The sequence below is a fragment of the Haemaphysalis longicornis genome, unplaced genomic scaffold (genome assembly GCF_048455015.1).
Source record: "Haemaphysalis longicornis isolate Haplotype H1 unplaced genomic scaffold, Haemaphysalis longicornis Haplotype H1 scaffold_81, whole genome shotgun sequence".
Taxonomy (NCBI): Eukaryota; Metazoa; Arthropoda; class Arachnida; order Ixodida; family Ixodidae; genus Haemaphysalis; species Haemaphysalis longicornis.
Window position 1 is genome coordinate 608,046 of NW_027526449.1, and position 17,142 is coordinate 625,187.

General features: G+C 45.7%; 1 protein-coding gene across 3 annotated transcripts in view; it reads left to right on the top strand.

The window, feature by feature from the left end:
• Positions 1–12,506, top strand: part of LOC144150935 (uncharacterized) — a 65,092-nt gene extending 52,586 nt beyond the window's left edge. For all 3 annotated transcript variants that reach the window (XM_077682231.1, XM_077682230.1, XM_077682229.1), the window contains exons 9-11: positions 7,752–7,886; positions 10,276–10,398; positions 12,350–12,506. In XM_077682231.1, coding sequence (XP_077538357.1) covers positions 7,752–7,886; positions 10,276–10,398; positions 12,350–12,372 — 281 coding nt within the window. In that variant the 3' untranslated portion in view covers positions 12,373–12,506. The remainder of the gene's footprint in view (positions 1–7,751; positions 7,887–10,275; positions 10,399–12,349) is intronic.
• The last annotated feature ends 4,636 nt before the right edge of the window (positions 12,507–17,142 follow it).

The following is a 17,142-nucleotide window of genomic DNA, read 5'->3' on the forward strand; positions in this document are numbered from 1 at the left end:
TTTGACATTGTCAAAGGCCTTAGGCAGGTCTACGGCTAGTTTAATAGAAGCGTCTGGTTGGAGTGGGTTAGATAGTAGGTGCTGCTCTAGTTTGAGGTGAATGTTGTTGGTGCTGAGGTTTCGTCGAAAGCCGAACATGTGGGGATAGAAGCATCAATGTCATCAAGATGTTGCGTTGAGTCGGAGAGGACTATTTGTTCTGGGTGTTTGCTGACGATGAAGGTGGGGACGATGGGCCTGAGATTTTGAATGTTTTGAATTTCTGTGGTTGTGGGATGAGGCTAATGGAGGCTACAGGTTTCTGGTGCCGTAAGCCTAGCAGTCGTTAAAGTGTTCGAGCAACGTTTCGATCGATGTGGTGTCGAGATTTTGGGGAGTCAAATATTTAACCGTTTGAGGGTCTAGTTATTTCGCCAAATGTGTCCCCCCAGAAAATTTTTTTATTGCTGATTTAAATTCTGCGGACGAATCTATATGGAGAAAAATTAATCAAAAATTGTTTTTTGGTTACCGTAAAGTGACAAAAAAATCATTTGTGTTGTTACATGCATGTGGTTTATTATGGCCTTACACAAGAAAAACTCCAAATAAAAACGAGAGAGTAACAAGCCGGCTCCTTTTGAGATAATCAAAATCAGATAGACATCAGTTTCGCGGGCGCAAAAAGCGGGAAGCGCCCGGAGGACGATAACGAAACCAGCCAATGCGCTACCGCCGGCGCGCGCAGGCGCGCGCGGCCCGATGCGGGAGCGATAGACGGTGCAGAGCTCATAAAATACAAAAAAAAAACGAGAAGAAAGCCTCATCAGTTTTGCAGGCGACCTTGGTCTGTGGCAGGCGCAAGAAGTGAGAGGCGCCCGGGCAATGCGTCCGGGTACCCGGTGGGCGATACCCAGCGATAGTGGATGCGCAAGCGATAGCCGGCGCTCCGCTGAAGTAAATCATAAAAAAAAGCCGCCCGCATCTTCCCACGGTGGGAACTCGAGTAAATGCGTCGCATCTACTCGAGTCAAGCAAAGCGTCACGTCAAGCAAAGCCAAGCAAAGACGCCCTTGACTGAATTCCGAACGCTTGCTCCGCCGCTTATATACGTTGAGGGGACTGCGTAAGCCGGTCCCAGTCGACGACGTTGGCGTACTTGTAAAGTGGCGTGGACTCTAGGTGTTTGAGCCAAGCGCAGATGTTGCTTCGCCGGAGAACGGCACACCGGTTATATGCGCAGCGCGCCCGAAGGAGAGGAAACCGCGGAAGAGAGAGTACTGCACATGCGCCGGCCCAAGCGCGTCTGCCGCGGCTATGACGCAACACAATCCAACACAATCCACTTTAATCCAATCCAATCCAATCCAAATCCAACCCAATCCAAGCCAAGCCAAGCCAAGCCAAGCCAATCCAATTGAATCCAATCCAATGCCCCTCGCGAGAGAGTGTTCGAATCCAATCCAATGCCCCTCGCGAGAGAGTGTTCGCTATCGCCTCGACTCGACGCGCATGCGCACTGAGCGTGCGGACTACGGACGCCAACGCGGGTGACATCGTGAGTTACAGAAATGCTCTGCATTTAATAAAAAGAAGAGCCATCGGCGCAAGAAAAAAAAAATGACGTATTTCCTAAGTGTGGCAGCACATGCCAAGCAAAAGAAGTTTGCGAAAATGGCGCGCTTTTTAATACCATCTGCGCCTAGGGTGGTACGGATTAGAGTTGAAGGGAGGCCATAATCTCGATGTTGGTGATAGAAGGGCCTAGTTGGGGCTTAGGGAGCGCGTGTTATTCTGGGTAAGGGGCGCGAAAACATTGTGGTTGGACAATGTAGATGTCGCGAAGGGTGTCGATTGCCAGGCGGAGTATCGATTGCAACGGGGTAGGTGTATATGGCGGGGAAGTTAGCAAGGGACGATTTGCGTGGTGGTTATTTCGTGCAGGAGCACACGAGCGCCGCGTTGTAGATACATCCCTAATACGAACGTAGGCGGCGCCCTTCGTACGTATTTAGCCCAACGGCATGAGCACAACTAAGGGCTCTAAAAAGAAAATCCCGTCTCCACAAGAAAACGGCGTGGAGTATCTGCCAGCCACCTGCAGCGTCCAAGAAATATATGGTGCAATTAGCAAGATAACTTCGAAATTAGAAGCAAGACAGGTATTGACGAAAGGGGCTAGATACATTAATTAGGGACGCACCGGGAGGGAATCCGATGATAAAAGCGTGCACAAGTCCTTCGGTTCCTCACAAGACTGTGTTACTGACATAAAGAGACGACAAGATGCTGTTAGTTCAGGCAAAGTGAGACACATCAGTTTTGTTTGTAAGTGCGAATGGACGCGCTCGTGCACTAGTGCTTGAGGCCGGAGCGGTAAACAACGTTGACATCATAATTCTGAAACCGAATAGCCAACCCATTAAGCCGAATCCAGGAATTTTTGAGGGCGGCCAACCAGCATAGGGTGTGGCGTCCGGTGATAACGTACAATTGGTGGCCCTACAGGTATTTGCTGAGATTTCTCAGGGCTCACATGACAACCAAATACTCCTCAATGACGGCGCAGTCTGTGTGAGCATTCTTAAACATCCCGCTTCCGTATACGACATGCTCCTCACACCTATATTCCCGTTCCATGATCGCCGGACAGAGAACAATCTCACTATCACATAGGGAATGTGGAAATGTGGAACCGCAGGAATGTGGAAACGTCACATTGTCGGCAGTGCGGGAGGAAGAAGCAGTGCCACCAACGCCTCGTCACAGAATGGTGACCAAGCATTAATGCACTGGCTATGCTAACCAGCTAGGTTAGAGTCCCAACGATGGGTGCGAACTTGTAAACAGATGGGTGCGAACGGGTGCACGGACCTACAAAGCTGTCTTTAGTGTTATCCGCTTCAGGGAAACTCGAAGGCCATGAAGAATTATTGTCTCGTTGGCGCAAACGACACCCTGAAATTCGGCATAGCCAAGGGTGAACACAAGGGTGAACACACAGTAGCACTTCTGAAGGTTAAGTTTCAGCCAAATCACCTGCAAGGCAGGTCAAAGCTGCCTTTAGGTGAACAAGGGGCGTCTTGAAATCCAGGGAGATAATGCTACGTCGTCCAAGCACAAAGGGCATGTCCTTCACTTGAGGTCCTGAAGGAAACCGTAGGTCATTGCTTCCAACGTGGCGCGTGGATTGAAAAACCTAATATGGTATAACCATATATTCGCAGAGGCCTCCAGGGGTGATAAATGCAGTTTTCGGCGCTCAGCTACCGCCAATGAATCCGGCCGGCACGCTGAGCGTACCTCGACTGGTGATAGAAAAATTGGCATCTGCAAATAGCCAAGCACATCATCCGGAAAGGCTGACCACTTTTTTTCTCTATATGGCGGTACCGTAGCGGCAATTGTGAACTCCGATCAACCATACTCGCATTTTTTCCTAACAAGAACTACAGGCGAAGCCCACGAAGTCGTGTGGACGAATGGCACCTCGCTGAACCACACTCTTCGCATGGACCTAAAGGGATTCATAAGTCAAAACACAAGTTGCTCTACATCAATATATGAGCTCACCGAGAACAGGAATATCACACTCTTACGCGTTACGTTCTTTACAATTACGTAGAAAATATCTAAATCATGAAGAACGGTGCCGATACCACTGCCTAAAACGCACAACGTGCATCGGAAGGGGTTAAAACGTTTGGCATGCAGAACTTCTTCCCTGCCTGCGGCCGGAGGGCGCTAAACGTCCATGCGTGGGGCGGCAGTACCGCATTTCCAAGGAGCATAATAGCTACGCACGAGCAGTTGATTCGACGCCAGCATTCGTGGGCCTTAAATGTACAATACGTTTTTCTTCAACAAATCTTGAATACTGATCACGGGTCCCATGAAGGGATATTTTGCTTAGTGGTCCGGGGCTGAAAAGTATGTGGAAGTTCGGCAAAGCACAGCTGATCGGACCAGACCTGACCAAACCGCTCGGTACGCGAGAGCGTTGTATTCGGTTGTTTCTATACTTCTATGCATCCCCGGTGCCTCACTCGCTTCCAGTTTATTGTGACGCAAACGGCGGCTGAATTGTCTATTTTCGTCAGGTTTTATCAGCGTTGCACTAGGTATTTCTCAGCAATTAAGGCACTTCTTGGCCCTGAATCAACACAAAAACGCTTTGGGAAGGTCATGCTTAAGTTTGAAATCAACTCCCTGGTTACCTTCAGTACCCTTTGATCGTTCGATGTTCTTTCGGAAACAACCGATGAAGCCGCTGTCGCAGTGGGGCACGTGAGCCGATATCAACTAGGCGAGTAACAACGGACGTGCAGGCGTAACTATTTCGCCAGAGAGGAATGAAAAAAAAAACTGGCTCCAATTCATGCGGTGAAGGTAGTCGGACTGCAAGCTTTGTTGAAATCAAGGAATATCATTTACAATGGAATGTAGCAAATCTTCAAGGGATGAGTAAAAATTGTTATCTGGCAAGTGAGCAGGAGGAAGTAACTTTATTTTCTCCAGAGGAAAGCTCTAGTTAGGGCCGGTGTGCTTCAGACGACTGCCAGGATGTCTTGTCTTCTAGCGGCGTCTTCAGCCTTCTGGGCGGCCCAGTGCTGGGTGGCAGGGTCCTCGCTAAGAAGCACGGTCTGCCACTGCTCTTTGCTGTGAATAATAAATGTTTCTTTTGTATTGCTGAAGTTTTTTGTATGGTAGGGCATTCCCAGAGCATGTGTGCAAACCTTGCAAGCTGGGGGCAGTGTTTACATTTACGGTCACGAATTTCTGGGTGAAAGTGCCTGTAGAGGCTTGCGTTCGGATATATATTAGTCTGAATACGTCTCCATGAAACTTCTTGTATTTTGGTCAGCAAGGGGTCGGCTGCAGGGTACCTCCGTCTTTCGCCTCTGTATTGATCGAGCACGTCCCGGTAGGTGCACAGGCGATCGTTGGTTTTGTCGGCAGCGTGTAGGGCGGGTTGCACGGGCTCTCGGTAGGTGAATACTCGAGCAGCCTTGTTGGCCCGTTCGTTGCCCGCCAGCACCGCCTGTGCGGGTTTCCATATTAAAGTGGTTCGGGTGAAAGAAGGGATAAAATTAAACGCAATTTGTCTGGAAAGCCTAACCAAGCACTCTTTTCACCAATTTAAAACATTACACAAGTTGTAGGGCGCATTGAATACCAGATGAGCGTCTTCAAACTGATGATGTCAAGTGCTCGCCCATGTACATGAGAGCATGTAGTCACCGACGGATCTGTTTGGAAAGCAGCGCCTTCCGAGGGGAAAGTCTAAATTGTGGAAGTCTGGGGCAAACATCTGTGAGGGAGTACAATTTTGGACGGCGTAAAGACAACACTGGCACCATGAAGAGGGGTACAACAGTACCGATTTGGTATAGAGGACACAGTCGGAACATCGGTGTATTTAGCGAATAATAACCTTGTAATGGGGCGTGATAGGAATCTTCTAATATAACCCTGGAAAAATCGCGGCAGCACAGGAAGATCGAACGATGGAAATTTGGGAAGGAAAAATATCCCAACCAAAGATACTCTCATGCCGGTACGAGGACACCGCGATGAATTCATTGCTGTATGAAACGTTCTGCATAGCGTCGCAGTATGCAAATGACTAATTGGGTTGGGATTTTATGGCTTATAATAATCCAGAAAATGGCGTAATAGCTCTTCCTAACGAACGGCAGAGGTAGGCATGATTAACAGGAAGAATGACGCAGGTGTCGAGAAGGACAACAAGGGGGCGGCTTGCATAGTTACGTCAAATGCGTTTGTTTACAAAAAAAAACACCCCCCTCGCGAGGGGCACGATCAAATGCAGAGCATTTCCGCTGGGGGCGTGCCTGCAAGTCTTATGGATTACGTATTGGTTGTTGTTGTTGTAATTGTTGTCTTCCAGCGTAGACATTGTCGATGAAGTCGATGGTGAAACGTGAAACGTGCCGTGAACCCCCTGCCGCGGCTATTACGCAACGTGGAGAGGCTACGACGCAACGTGGCGCGGCTATGACGCAACACAATACAACACAATCCACTTTAATCCAACCCAATCCAAATCCAATCCAAGCCAAGCCAAGCCAAGCCAATCCAATCGAATCCAATCCAATGCCCTTCGCGAGAGAGTGTTATAGCGCCGAAATCGCGCCACCACATGAACGCGAACCGAACGCGGCGAGAGAGGGTGTTGCGAGCGGAGAGAAGGCGAGGAGGACGCGGGGGAGAGGGCGCACCTGTGGCCGACGGTTGAATGAGTCAAGGATATAAGGCGCGTGCGTAACCTTCCATTCTGTGTCAGCTCCGTGGAGCAGTCGGTAAAGTGCCGTGTACCTTGCGTTCCGCCCGCAGAGTCGTGGGATCGAAACCTGGCGCCGGAAGGTATTATTTCTTTATATAGTGTAGAGTGCGGACTACGTAGTGATGCGGACTACGGACGCCAACGCGGGTGACATCGTGAGTTACTAAAATGCTCTGCATTTAAAAGTGAGGCCTTGCAAGAATTGAGACCCACGCAGCTGCGTTAAGGATTGCGGGTTGTGAACGTTTATTGGGGCAACAGGGGAAGGGGAAGTGGTGTGGAAAGCCTCCATAGTCCAGAAGGCCTAGTGACCGCGATGACTGGAGAGCACGGGAGACCAGGGCCTGCGGGGGTGGTTTTTTTCTCGCAACTCATGGGGCGATAACGCATATGAGACAGGGAGCGGCTGTATGGGGTGGGTGGACGACGACAACTTATAGTCGGATGGTTCGAAGGTTCGGAGAGCTACTTGCACAGGGCTTGCGGAGAATCACATGACAGGCCGTAAGGTGTGCCATAAAGAGGAGCGTGGGGAACGTTGACGGGGGGCAGCAAACGACCATGACACAGTCGACCAGAGGGCCAGAGCCTCCGCAAGCGAAACAGAGAGGATTATTGTCCTCAATGCGCTGTGCAAAATCAAAGTGAGGGTGGGTCATCTGTGATAGCAGCGGTCAGTTCGATAAGCAAGCCTGGACAAAAGAGCGCTGTTGCCTGGAAAAACATGGCGGGTAACCGAAGTACCCCTTTGGGAGAAGGACGAAGCAGGCTGTTGCAGTGGCGTCGCGCTGCTGCGGTGTAGGTAAGGGGCGAAGTAACCTGGACGTTCTCCTGAGCTGATATAGTGATTTAGCTACCTGGTAGCGGAATGTTAAGCGCTCATAACGGGCATTGTCTTATTAAGCATATCGTATGTAAATTTGATCGTGTTTTTGGCCTATTTTGCGAATACGGTAATAATTGTGCCTTAGTGCGAATGCGGTAATAATTGTGCCTTAGTATCTAATATTTGATATAACCCAGTACCTTTACTATGGAATAAAAAATGGCCAGCTTATGCGTTTGTAAAGAAGCGGTGTGCTACAGTTGACTTGATATTGCTTGGTATGGATGGGAGTTACAGTCGTTTTACTCAACTTACTTTTTGCAGAAGCCGATGTGTTTCGCAGTGTATGATCCAATTTGAGTTTAATTGGAAATATTTAACACTTGTAAAAGCAGTGAAGCGAACCCGACTTGAATCCTTCATAATCCCTTGCTTGATATATAATTTCCTAAAGGCTCCAGGCATACCAAGTGTTATGGTAACCAAATTATTCACACATCTTGTTTATTGCAGAAAGAACAGCAATACTTCCTTTTTTAACTCGTCGGAAAATTTTCCGTTCGCTTATGCCAAAATGCCATTAAAACTTACTTGAGAATTAGCGCCTTTATGTAGCTTCTTGCGCTTTTTCTTTTCTAGATAAGCCCTTAACCGATACAGAGAAAGCAGCAATCGGGCTGGGAGTCACTAGCGGTTTGTTTGCGATTGCTGGCCTAAGCGCCGCTATTGCAAGCGCCGTACACCAGGCGCAGAAAAATCGCCAAGGAAAGCCAGGTAAGTCGTACATGTTTCTCCGGTTCCTGGGTATTAAAGGTGCCATGTAACTGCTGCAAAGAAAGAAAACCCTGTGTTTACAACTTCCCTACTTCATTTCGCTTCTCTGCGTAAGTAGAAGGTCCCTGTTCATAACGTGGCCGCTATGATCGCCGACAACAACCATGACTGCTCGGGACGCACTTCAACGGACGCAGAAATTCCGAATGATAGCCATGTAAAAGTGAAGGTAGAAAAAAGAGCATCTATTAGCAAAATCTCACCTCGGTGAGCGTAGCGCTGTAATATAAAAATATGAAATAGAACTTCACAAAGAAGGTACGCGAGTCCATTGTGAATTTTTCTCCCGCATTCCTGGTTTTTTTTTCCGTGTCATCTTCTACCTTCTCATTTGCGTTATTAATCACTTATATTTTTCGATACCAAGACCTATTTTATTTACCTTTAGCCACTTTTTTACTCGAAAGTTTACGCAATATTTATTTTTGCTAGATAAGAAAAAAAAAACTAGTAGATGACTTCTAGTATGACTTAATCGCTTTTTTTGAAACTTGCATTGTTGGTTATCAACCAGTTCTTACTCTGAACAAAATAGTAAAAGAGCACATTTATTCTCAAAATTTTCTCTCGGTACCTACACCCCAGGCCCGCACATGTGTGCTTGTATTTATGTGTGCTGCATTTGCGTGTGGGTTTAAAGTTACTTGACAGGGTGTAAAACAATTTTGCATGAGATTGGGGAATTTCGGCGAACACAACTACATGACTTGTTCAACTTTGCAAACGCAATGCTGTCAGCTGTGCTGCGCTGGCACTATGTCCTAATCAAAATACCTGAGACGTTTTACAGAAAGATGCAAATTGTTTCAGCCCTGGGGCTATATTAACTCAATATGTCATCAAAAATTGAAATATACCGGCTTGGGCGACAGCATTCTTTGTTCTGTTGAACTACAGCTTCATTATTCTTGGTATCCGCTGCAGGCACGTATTTTCTGACAAGATAGTAAAATGAATGTGTATTCACTTTGCCTACGAATACATAACTAGAACACAGGCGCGTTTTCAAATGATAATCCAAGACATACTAAAAAACAATGGTGTGAGTAATATCTAAAAATGAATCACTGACAGCTCAACTTCGTGTAACCCTGGTCACTGAAGTCGAAAATGAGTAAAGTTCGACTGTTCAGAATCTTCTTGCCGCTATTATGTCTGACGTGAACCTAACTTGGCCCTTTCTATCAATGTTGGGATAATGGTTTTGCAACAGGGCCAAGCAAGCGTTATTTAGTTTCCGTTTCTTTCTGTACGCTTTCAGCTATGTATTTTCCCATGGGACATTGGCTTATTACTCTTTTTTTTTCAATACTCGTACCATAGCGGGAGCCGCAACCAGAAAGCAATTCTGTGGAAAGGAAATTGTGATTGGTGGTCTACAAAAATAAAAAAAACGTCCGCTCACTGGTAAGGTGGACTAAAGCACGAGGCTAATTAATAAATAGTTACCCAATATTTTTCGTTATACACATGACTGTGAGGCTTTGGCTGCGATACTCAGTTTCACACAATACTCATAGTTAAAGATAAAATCCATCTAACTGAACAGGAAGTAGAAGTGCCACTGCAACTAGAATCACAATTGACCTAAAATAGCTTATATTTCCACATGTTATTTATATAACAGCTGTTCACCAAGACCTGCAATCTGTTTATACCACAACGCCGGTGCTTAAAAATTCCAGAGGACTGAATTTTGCCATTAAGAAACACAAACTAAAAGGACTGCCAAATCAAACGCCAACTGAAGGCTTAATAGGCTAATATTCTTGAAAGCACTTTTGAAAAATATACGCTATTGCCGAAATTTCCCACGCTACTCGTGTTTCACTTTCCAGATACACAGTTCATGTGTGATAGTTATTCATTTACAGCTATTCCAAAAGGTTTCTTGCCGTGCTTTGGGTTTCGCTTCTTTAAATTCGTTGGAAATATTCGGAAATATACAATAGTTCTCGTTTTAAATTCACCGCAACTGCTTACTCAAGGATGCAAGAAAAAGTGGTTGTGTGAAAAACTACCCCAATTACACCGGTATGTAGTTGGTTGTTGTGGCTCATTGATTTGTTACGAGCTTCACACCAGACAGGAATGTCGGCAGCGTTGTGGCGTAGGTGAGCTTACGTTATATCGTTGGCTTATTTTTACCAAAGCCGTGCAGTTGTCGAGAACCAGTGCTTGGAATCAAGAGTTAATATTTTTCAACCAGTTGGCTGAAGTCGAAGTATTTGAAATATTAAAATTTCCATCCTCGTAAAATTTCGGTTGTGTGGACGGTAATGACTGGTTTCAGAGATTTTTTTTTTCAACCCTGTGCGGTTGGATGCAGGACAGAATCGTGTTGTATCTTCTACGGGATGCACAAATCCAGGATGCTTAAATGGTCCTGTTCGTCTGCGGAGGTCGATACGGGAATCCAAGGTGCCTGCAGAGATTTTGGACAGCATTCCAAGTATGTCTTATTTTCTTTATGTTGTAGCCTATTTTGCGTTGTTAAATCAAGAAACCATCCCTTTTATAGTGTAGTGTAACTGCACAATAAAATTGTAGTTCATAGGTCTAATGACTAAGTACGTCTCTCTCCACAACATGTAGAAAACTAATTGTGTTTTCGAAACCACTTTCAACTTCGGGTAATGAAATCGAGGATCTATCTAGACGCCAGGCAATTGGCAGAGTGCAGGATACCTAACAGCTAGTGAGGTATAATCATAAGCAAAATTTAAACCAACACTCATTAAGAAGTTGCATGACAACGAAAAAAATCTAGTTTTATCGTGTGAGTTTTAAATCTGCCTCTCTGCTGCAAACCTTTGCAAAGATATTCGGCAGCTTTTAAAGAAATATTTTAGTTCAAAATAAAATTCTAAATGCAGAAAAGCACTCCTTATAGGGCAGTGAATGCGAGATGTAGTGTGCATTTCCGAAAAGTGTCCTTGCTGCTACTGGGCCCATACTCGATCGCGCTTGTAACGGTCAGCAAAGTGAAAATGAACCAGCTTACTTCGGTACTTACCCAGTTCCCACTTTTGTAGTTAGCATGCTCAAGCTGCTATTATAGGCATCAGTATACGTATCTTGAAAGTCGAAGGCCACGAGCATCGCCTGGGCCCGCCTTTATATGTGAAGCTCATTCTGAATGCTCTTCAGGCATTACGGGGCCCAGCATTACGAGTGTCGTCCTACTTATTCTATTTTATGCCAAATTCTAAGTAATCCTTTGCTCATATCTTTCTATTCATTTATGTCCCTCAGGCTAACCTGCCATTTCTAGCTGTCGCCGGACGTGGAGGTTTTACCTACCACGTGGACTAATGTTTTATTTAAAAAGACATAAATGAATATTGTAATAAAACAAATCACGATGGTTAAAAAATCTCAGCGTTGCTTGCGCTCGAACTCAGCCGTTAGTCGCGAACGAGGCTGTAGCTGTACGCTTCATAAGCCAAACAGTGGGTTCCTTTCGGCCGCTGCTAAAAAGCGATGAATGTTCTAATGAAACCAGTGGGTACCTCTACTTTACACAGGACGTGCCAGGCTACTCACTAGATGGTACCCTCACACTCTAAATGCCGTCGGCAAAAGCTCTTCAATTAACGGGCTACAACGCCTGCCACAGCCAATTTGGCATTGTCACGATAGTTCCGGATTGGCGGCTTCAATGGTATACCGGAATTCTTAACTGCCCCGTAAAGGTACCGATCAAGCCCGATCGAACTGCTTGACGCCGTGTCATTTCTTGGGGAGGGGGGGGGGGGGGGTGTGGAGGGGGCAGTTTCCGCTGTCCATATTAAAGGTTAGGCTACCTCGACCTTCCGCTTACCGGTTATGTTCAGGTGAAAGCCCTCGACCTTATCTTCCTAAATTTCGTAGATATAAGATGACGAGCCAGGTGAATTGCTAAGAGGGTGCGGCAGGCGTGCGCTGACCTGAAGGTAGGCGTTCACTGACGCTTTGAGGTCGAGCGTTATCTAAGAGTACTCCCTTTTACAAAAAATAGGTTTTATTTTGCTTGGCAGATCACTAGGACTGAAGATGCAGAGTCCAAGCCTTAGGTGCACACATAACCGTAGAAAAAGGAACATGCAAATGTTCTCACCCACTTAGCATTTAAACACAAAGAATGAAGGTCAGGAAAGCACAAACAATGATGGTGCCGTTTTATGCCCCCATTAAACGGCACCAGCTATGAAAAAAAAAAATGCTCTCTGCTTTTACATCTTCCTGGCTTACAGTTACATACTTGTGCATGTATATTGCACACCACTGTTTTAAACAGTTATTGAACCTATTGATTTCGCCCTTTCCAAAAATTTACTATGTCAGTAACTAAGATAAGGTCGCAAGCACTAGTTCACCCTAACGAAATGCTTAATGATATTCCTGTTTATTCTTTTACCCAGCGGATTTCGAGCGACTCTACTAACGGCACCTTGGAAACTGATGGGAGCTCGTACGGCTCACATTCCTCGAGCTCCTGATGTCGGAAGCGAAGTGAAGCACATTCTCTTGCTTTTGCGAACTCAGAACAGCATTGGAAATAAAAATTTACAACTCGTGCACTTGTATTGTTCAGACGTTGCAGAAGGGCATGGTTGTGCGGCATAAAATCAATATGTATTACTATAAATTACAAATTCAGTGCCGATGCTCACAAGCCTTTGGGCGCGTTCTTAGTCAAGAAGAATAAATTGTTCTGAATGCAGGGATTATAGACTATTGTTACCAGGAAACAAGATCACTAACAAATTCAAGCACCGTTTTGTAGTGGGGACTTGAACGCAAGCCGATAACATAACAAAACGCTAGCATTTTTGTTTTGTGCAGTGTTTGTATTTGTGTAGTTTGCGCTCACTGCAGTTTATGTCTACCGCAATATACCAAAACAGCAACACAGCAATGAAATCTTTTACTGTTTTAAGAGCGAAGCTGTTTAGCTTACGTCTCCGCAGCTAAAAATACGAAGTAAATGCGAAGAGCACGTTAGCACGCGCGCGTTAGTGCGTGCCTCGTGACCACCGCCCGGCAGTTAAAAACACCACGAAAATCCCGAGCGCTTGGGTGTGCGTGGCTCGAGGTGACTGCCCAGCGTCCCGGCGCACGTTTGTTAAGCCAACCATACCTACATAGGAATATTGGTCAAGACTGGCCAAAAAAGACAGAAAAGCTTCAGTGTTCGCTGTAATTGCGGCAACACTAGCTCGGAACGAGAAACACGCGCAAAAGGTACGCCCCTCCAAGGGGTTGTCCAATAATTATAACGTCTGAAAAAAATGAGAGAAGCGCAATTCTATGGCAATAATGATGGAGTAAAGGTCGTTGTGGCTGCGAAGACGAAGCAAATCGGCTGCAATCACAGACATAAACCATACTGAAGGCCGTGATGGTTGCGTGCAGCTCGCTACCTTCAAGTGTTACAGGTTAGTGTGAGCTTACTTTATGTTTACTGTTTATGAGTTTAAATTTCGATGGGTGTGCGCCTACTGATTTTTATTGTAGAACGTAAGACTGACTGTATCCAAGCAAAAATATCTTGGTACGCAGTACACCTGCCATGGCACATTGTCTTCGTCAACATTGTCGAAACACAATTCTCATTAACCTGCCATGGTGTCTATCTGGCTAAGGCGTTGTGCTACTCAGCCTAAGGACGCGGGTTTTTCCCCAGCCCCGTGCCTGCTTTCCGGATGAAGGCGAAACACAAAAAAACCCATGTGTTGAATTTTTGGCGCACGTTAAAGATATCGAGGTCGTTAAAATATTTCCGGACAACTCTCCTACGGCGCGCCTGGGGTAGTGTCAGCTATTTAAGCAGATCAATCGACAAATCAATCAAATTCGCACTAACGCCAGGCAACCAAAGGGAGAGTGGCCACTATCTTGCACTTCGTGAAGGACAAGGACGACTGATCCCGCCCCATTTTCATCGGGATTGGCATTTGACGTCCACAGACCGGCTCCTCGATTGTCAGACCCGGAGGGATCATGGAATACCCTAGTTGCAAAAGTGAGCTATCGCTTTATTCTGTTTTAGCAGTGCATGTAGTTCAAAAGAGTCCTTGGATGGGCTGCGTATAGTTCGAGGGGTTCTTGGCTAGGCTTTATCAATCAGTTATAAAGTCTCTTAGCGCGGAGAAGATGCGTAAAATTAGTCTTCTTGATACACGTGCTAGTCCCAACAGGCAACATAGTTGTACGTTTTCAGAAAGGTCCAAGGCTAAGTAACCACTGAATTGTGCAATTTGGGTACAAAATAAGTCCCGCTTAATTTCTTCGGCATTCTGAGTTTACTGAAGTTGATATAGAGGCAAATATTACAAGCTTAATATTGTTGGCTTGGGTTAAGCTTACATAAGTAATATAAAAATTCTAAGTATTCGTCAGTGGAGTACTTTGGTTTTTCCTAGCCAGTTCATGGAGGTCGAAAGACTGGCCTTCATCTCAGTGAGGCTGTTTGGTTATAGAGTTTTTTTATGCAAGACCAGGATACGATTTTGTATTGAATCGCTGATGATCGCACCGGGTGAATTTCAGAGCGAGCTTGGTTTAACACTCGAGTCATTATTATGAAGAAAAAATATGTAGAAATGCGGACGATGAAATTTGACTAATTCTTGCTCTGTGATTATATTTGCTAGAAACGCTTGAATGAACATCCCTTTTATATTGAATCAAGCTTTATCTGCTGTTTTTTACCAACGTGTTTGTGTGCGAGTGTTATGTTTGTAAATACCCATGCTTTCGGAGGCGGCAGGCCCGAGTACATAAGGAAGTTTCCTCGTTAGCATGTGACTTTCTGCCATCACGTGAACTCTACAGGGCGTTGGCGTCCCAATTGAGGGATGTGTCAAAAAATGGGCGTTTTTACAATCGCTGCCGTAATACCCTTCTTCATTAAAATTTTTAATTAACGTGGAAGCATTCTTTGGGCTGCAATAGGTGACTTCCGTACTGTAGGTGACTTCCGTACTGCAGGTGACTTCCGTAGGTGACTTCCGTAATAGGTGACTTCCGTACTGCAACTTTCTCCAGCTTACGCTGGAGAATGTTGCCAGGAGAGGTGCTGGTACGTTTTCAAGTTGGTTCATTTTGAAGCTCGGCAATAAAAACACGAAAACACTGAGACAAGATTCAACCACAATGATATAGTAAAAAATGACGCATGCTGGACTAACAGAGAGAGAGAGAGAGAGAGAGAAAGCATAAACTTTTATTGAGCCCAATAGAGGTATTGGCTAGTCCCGAAGGCACCGGACGGGGAAGAACGCTCTTCTCACGTCCCATTTGCGTCTAGCGGCTCCTTGCCCCTGGCTGCCAGCGCGAGCTGGATCGTCGGGTCAGGGCTAGACAACAAGGTCTCCCATTGCTCTTGGGCGTCGGGTGCGAGAACACGGGTGGGGGATGGGTGGTTCTCAAGAGACTCGCAGTCGGCGAGGACATGTGCCAGAGTGCCTTCTCTGTCGTTGCAGAACGGACTGTGATATCTCTTTGCAAGTGCAAATCTCCGACAACGTTCCTGCTTAGAAAAATTGTAATAATGGCCGCAACGATAGCGCCGCACATGGCTCTCAGAGGATGTAGAGCGTAGTACTTACTTTTTTTAGCTCTATAGGCTATTTTCACATTCCAGAAGCAATATTGTGTATAGTTGTGAGCTAAATTTCCGTGTAGTTACAGCGGGTTCTTGAGAGGTCTCATAACAGTGTCCCTAAAAGTGGGTTTTACCCCCCTAAGCTCGCTACACGTCTCTGTAAGGAAAATATCCCGGTTCATTTCCACTAGCGAGAATGCTAAAGAGGAGAGAAGCATGCAGTGTGCGCCGGCGTTTCCCACAGAAAAATCGCGGCTAATGGGCAACCGTCCACCGCAGAAAAGGGCGTTTGTAGAGCCAACGCGCTTTTGCCTCTCTCTTGCCACACGGCGCGCGCGTATTGGGCGCCGGACAAGAGCCGGTGGGAGGATAAATCGCGCCCTTGCTGCGGCGTTGGCTTCCTCTATTGCGTTGAACTGGATTTAAGCAAGTTAATGAGAGACAGACTCGCCGTAAATTGTCTTGGTGTCACACGCCCCAGCATACTAAGAAGTATGCTTCACAGGAGAAAACCTGGCATTCGAACCAATTTCGAGACAGAATTTCAGAAATTCTATAATGCAAATGAATTATGATTATCCCTCTGTTTTAAATTAGTAAGTGATGTTAGCTGATGTATAATCAGTTTTATGCATTATACACCTGTTTTTTGACCATCGTTTGACAACTTGGTTTACCGTGACGACAGGAGACGACGACGGTGGGAGACGCCGATAGCCTGAGCCCCTAAGGGGCTTCGCCCTGAAAGGGAGAATTTTTTTCTGTTCCGTTGAACCTGTGGCGTTTCGCATGAAGTGTACCCAATTGTTAATTTCAATATACTCTTCCACTCGCAGAGAGTGAGGGAGAGGGCTTGTCACTGCCATACGCCTATCGACCAATTTATTAAAGCGAAGGTTTCCATGCCCTACTGATGACGTTGTTCTTCACGCAGAACGCCATTCAGGAAAGCCAACTTTCTACAGTGGGCGTAAACAAACAATGATTATGATAAGCAAAGGCACATCATGTGCCTCAAGGAACACGCTTCCCGTGGTCGGAGTCGAACCTGCTTTCGTCGCGTTGTAAAGTCGACGTCTATCCGATTACGCCGTTCCGACCCAGTTGAAGCAGTGTAGATCCTAAACATTGGCTGACTCAGATTGCACAGGAGAAAGCTTCACGTTTTAACTATCTTTCTGTTATGAAATGAGATTTGGTATTTTTTTTACTAAATAACTAAATCACTAATAACTGGGGCAATAGAAGACCGAATATATAGGCCCCATTGTTCCAAATCTGGCGGCCCTTCAAACTACTTGTAGGTTGATTGTAAGCAAGAGTTTAACAGATGTAAAACCCACTAGTTGAAATTTTTTGCGTTTCAGAAGGCAACCAAACCATGCTTGTCAATGAAGTGTTCCACGTATTTATGGATGAGGTAATGACGTAAAAACTAGCAAGAATTCAGAAAGCGTCGATGGTCTTGTCACCGTTACATAAAAATATTTTAAAACTTGGTCATAGTTACTCACGATAAAATGGTCGTCAAGAGACAAAACAATAATACGACGCTGCAAGAAACGAGCAACTGAATGCTGCTACATTCCCGATCTGGACACAATC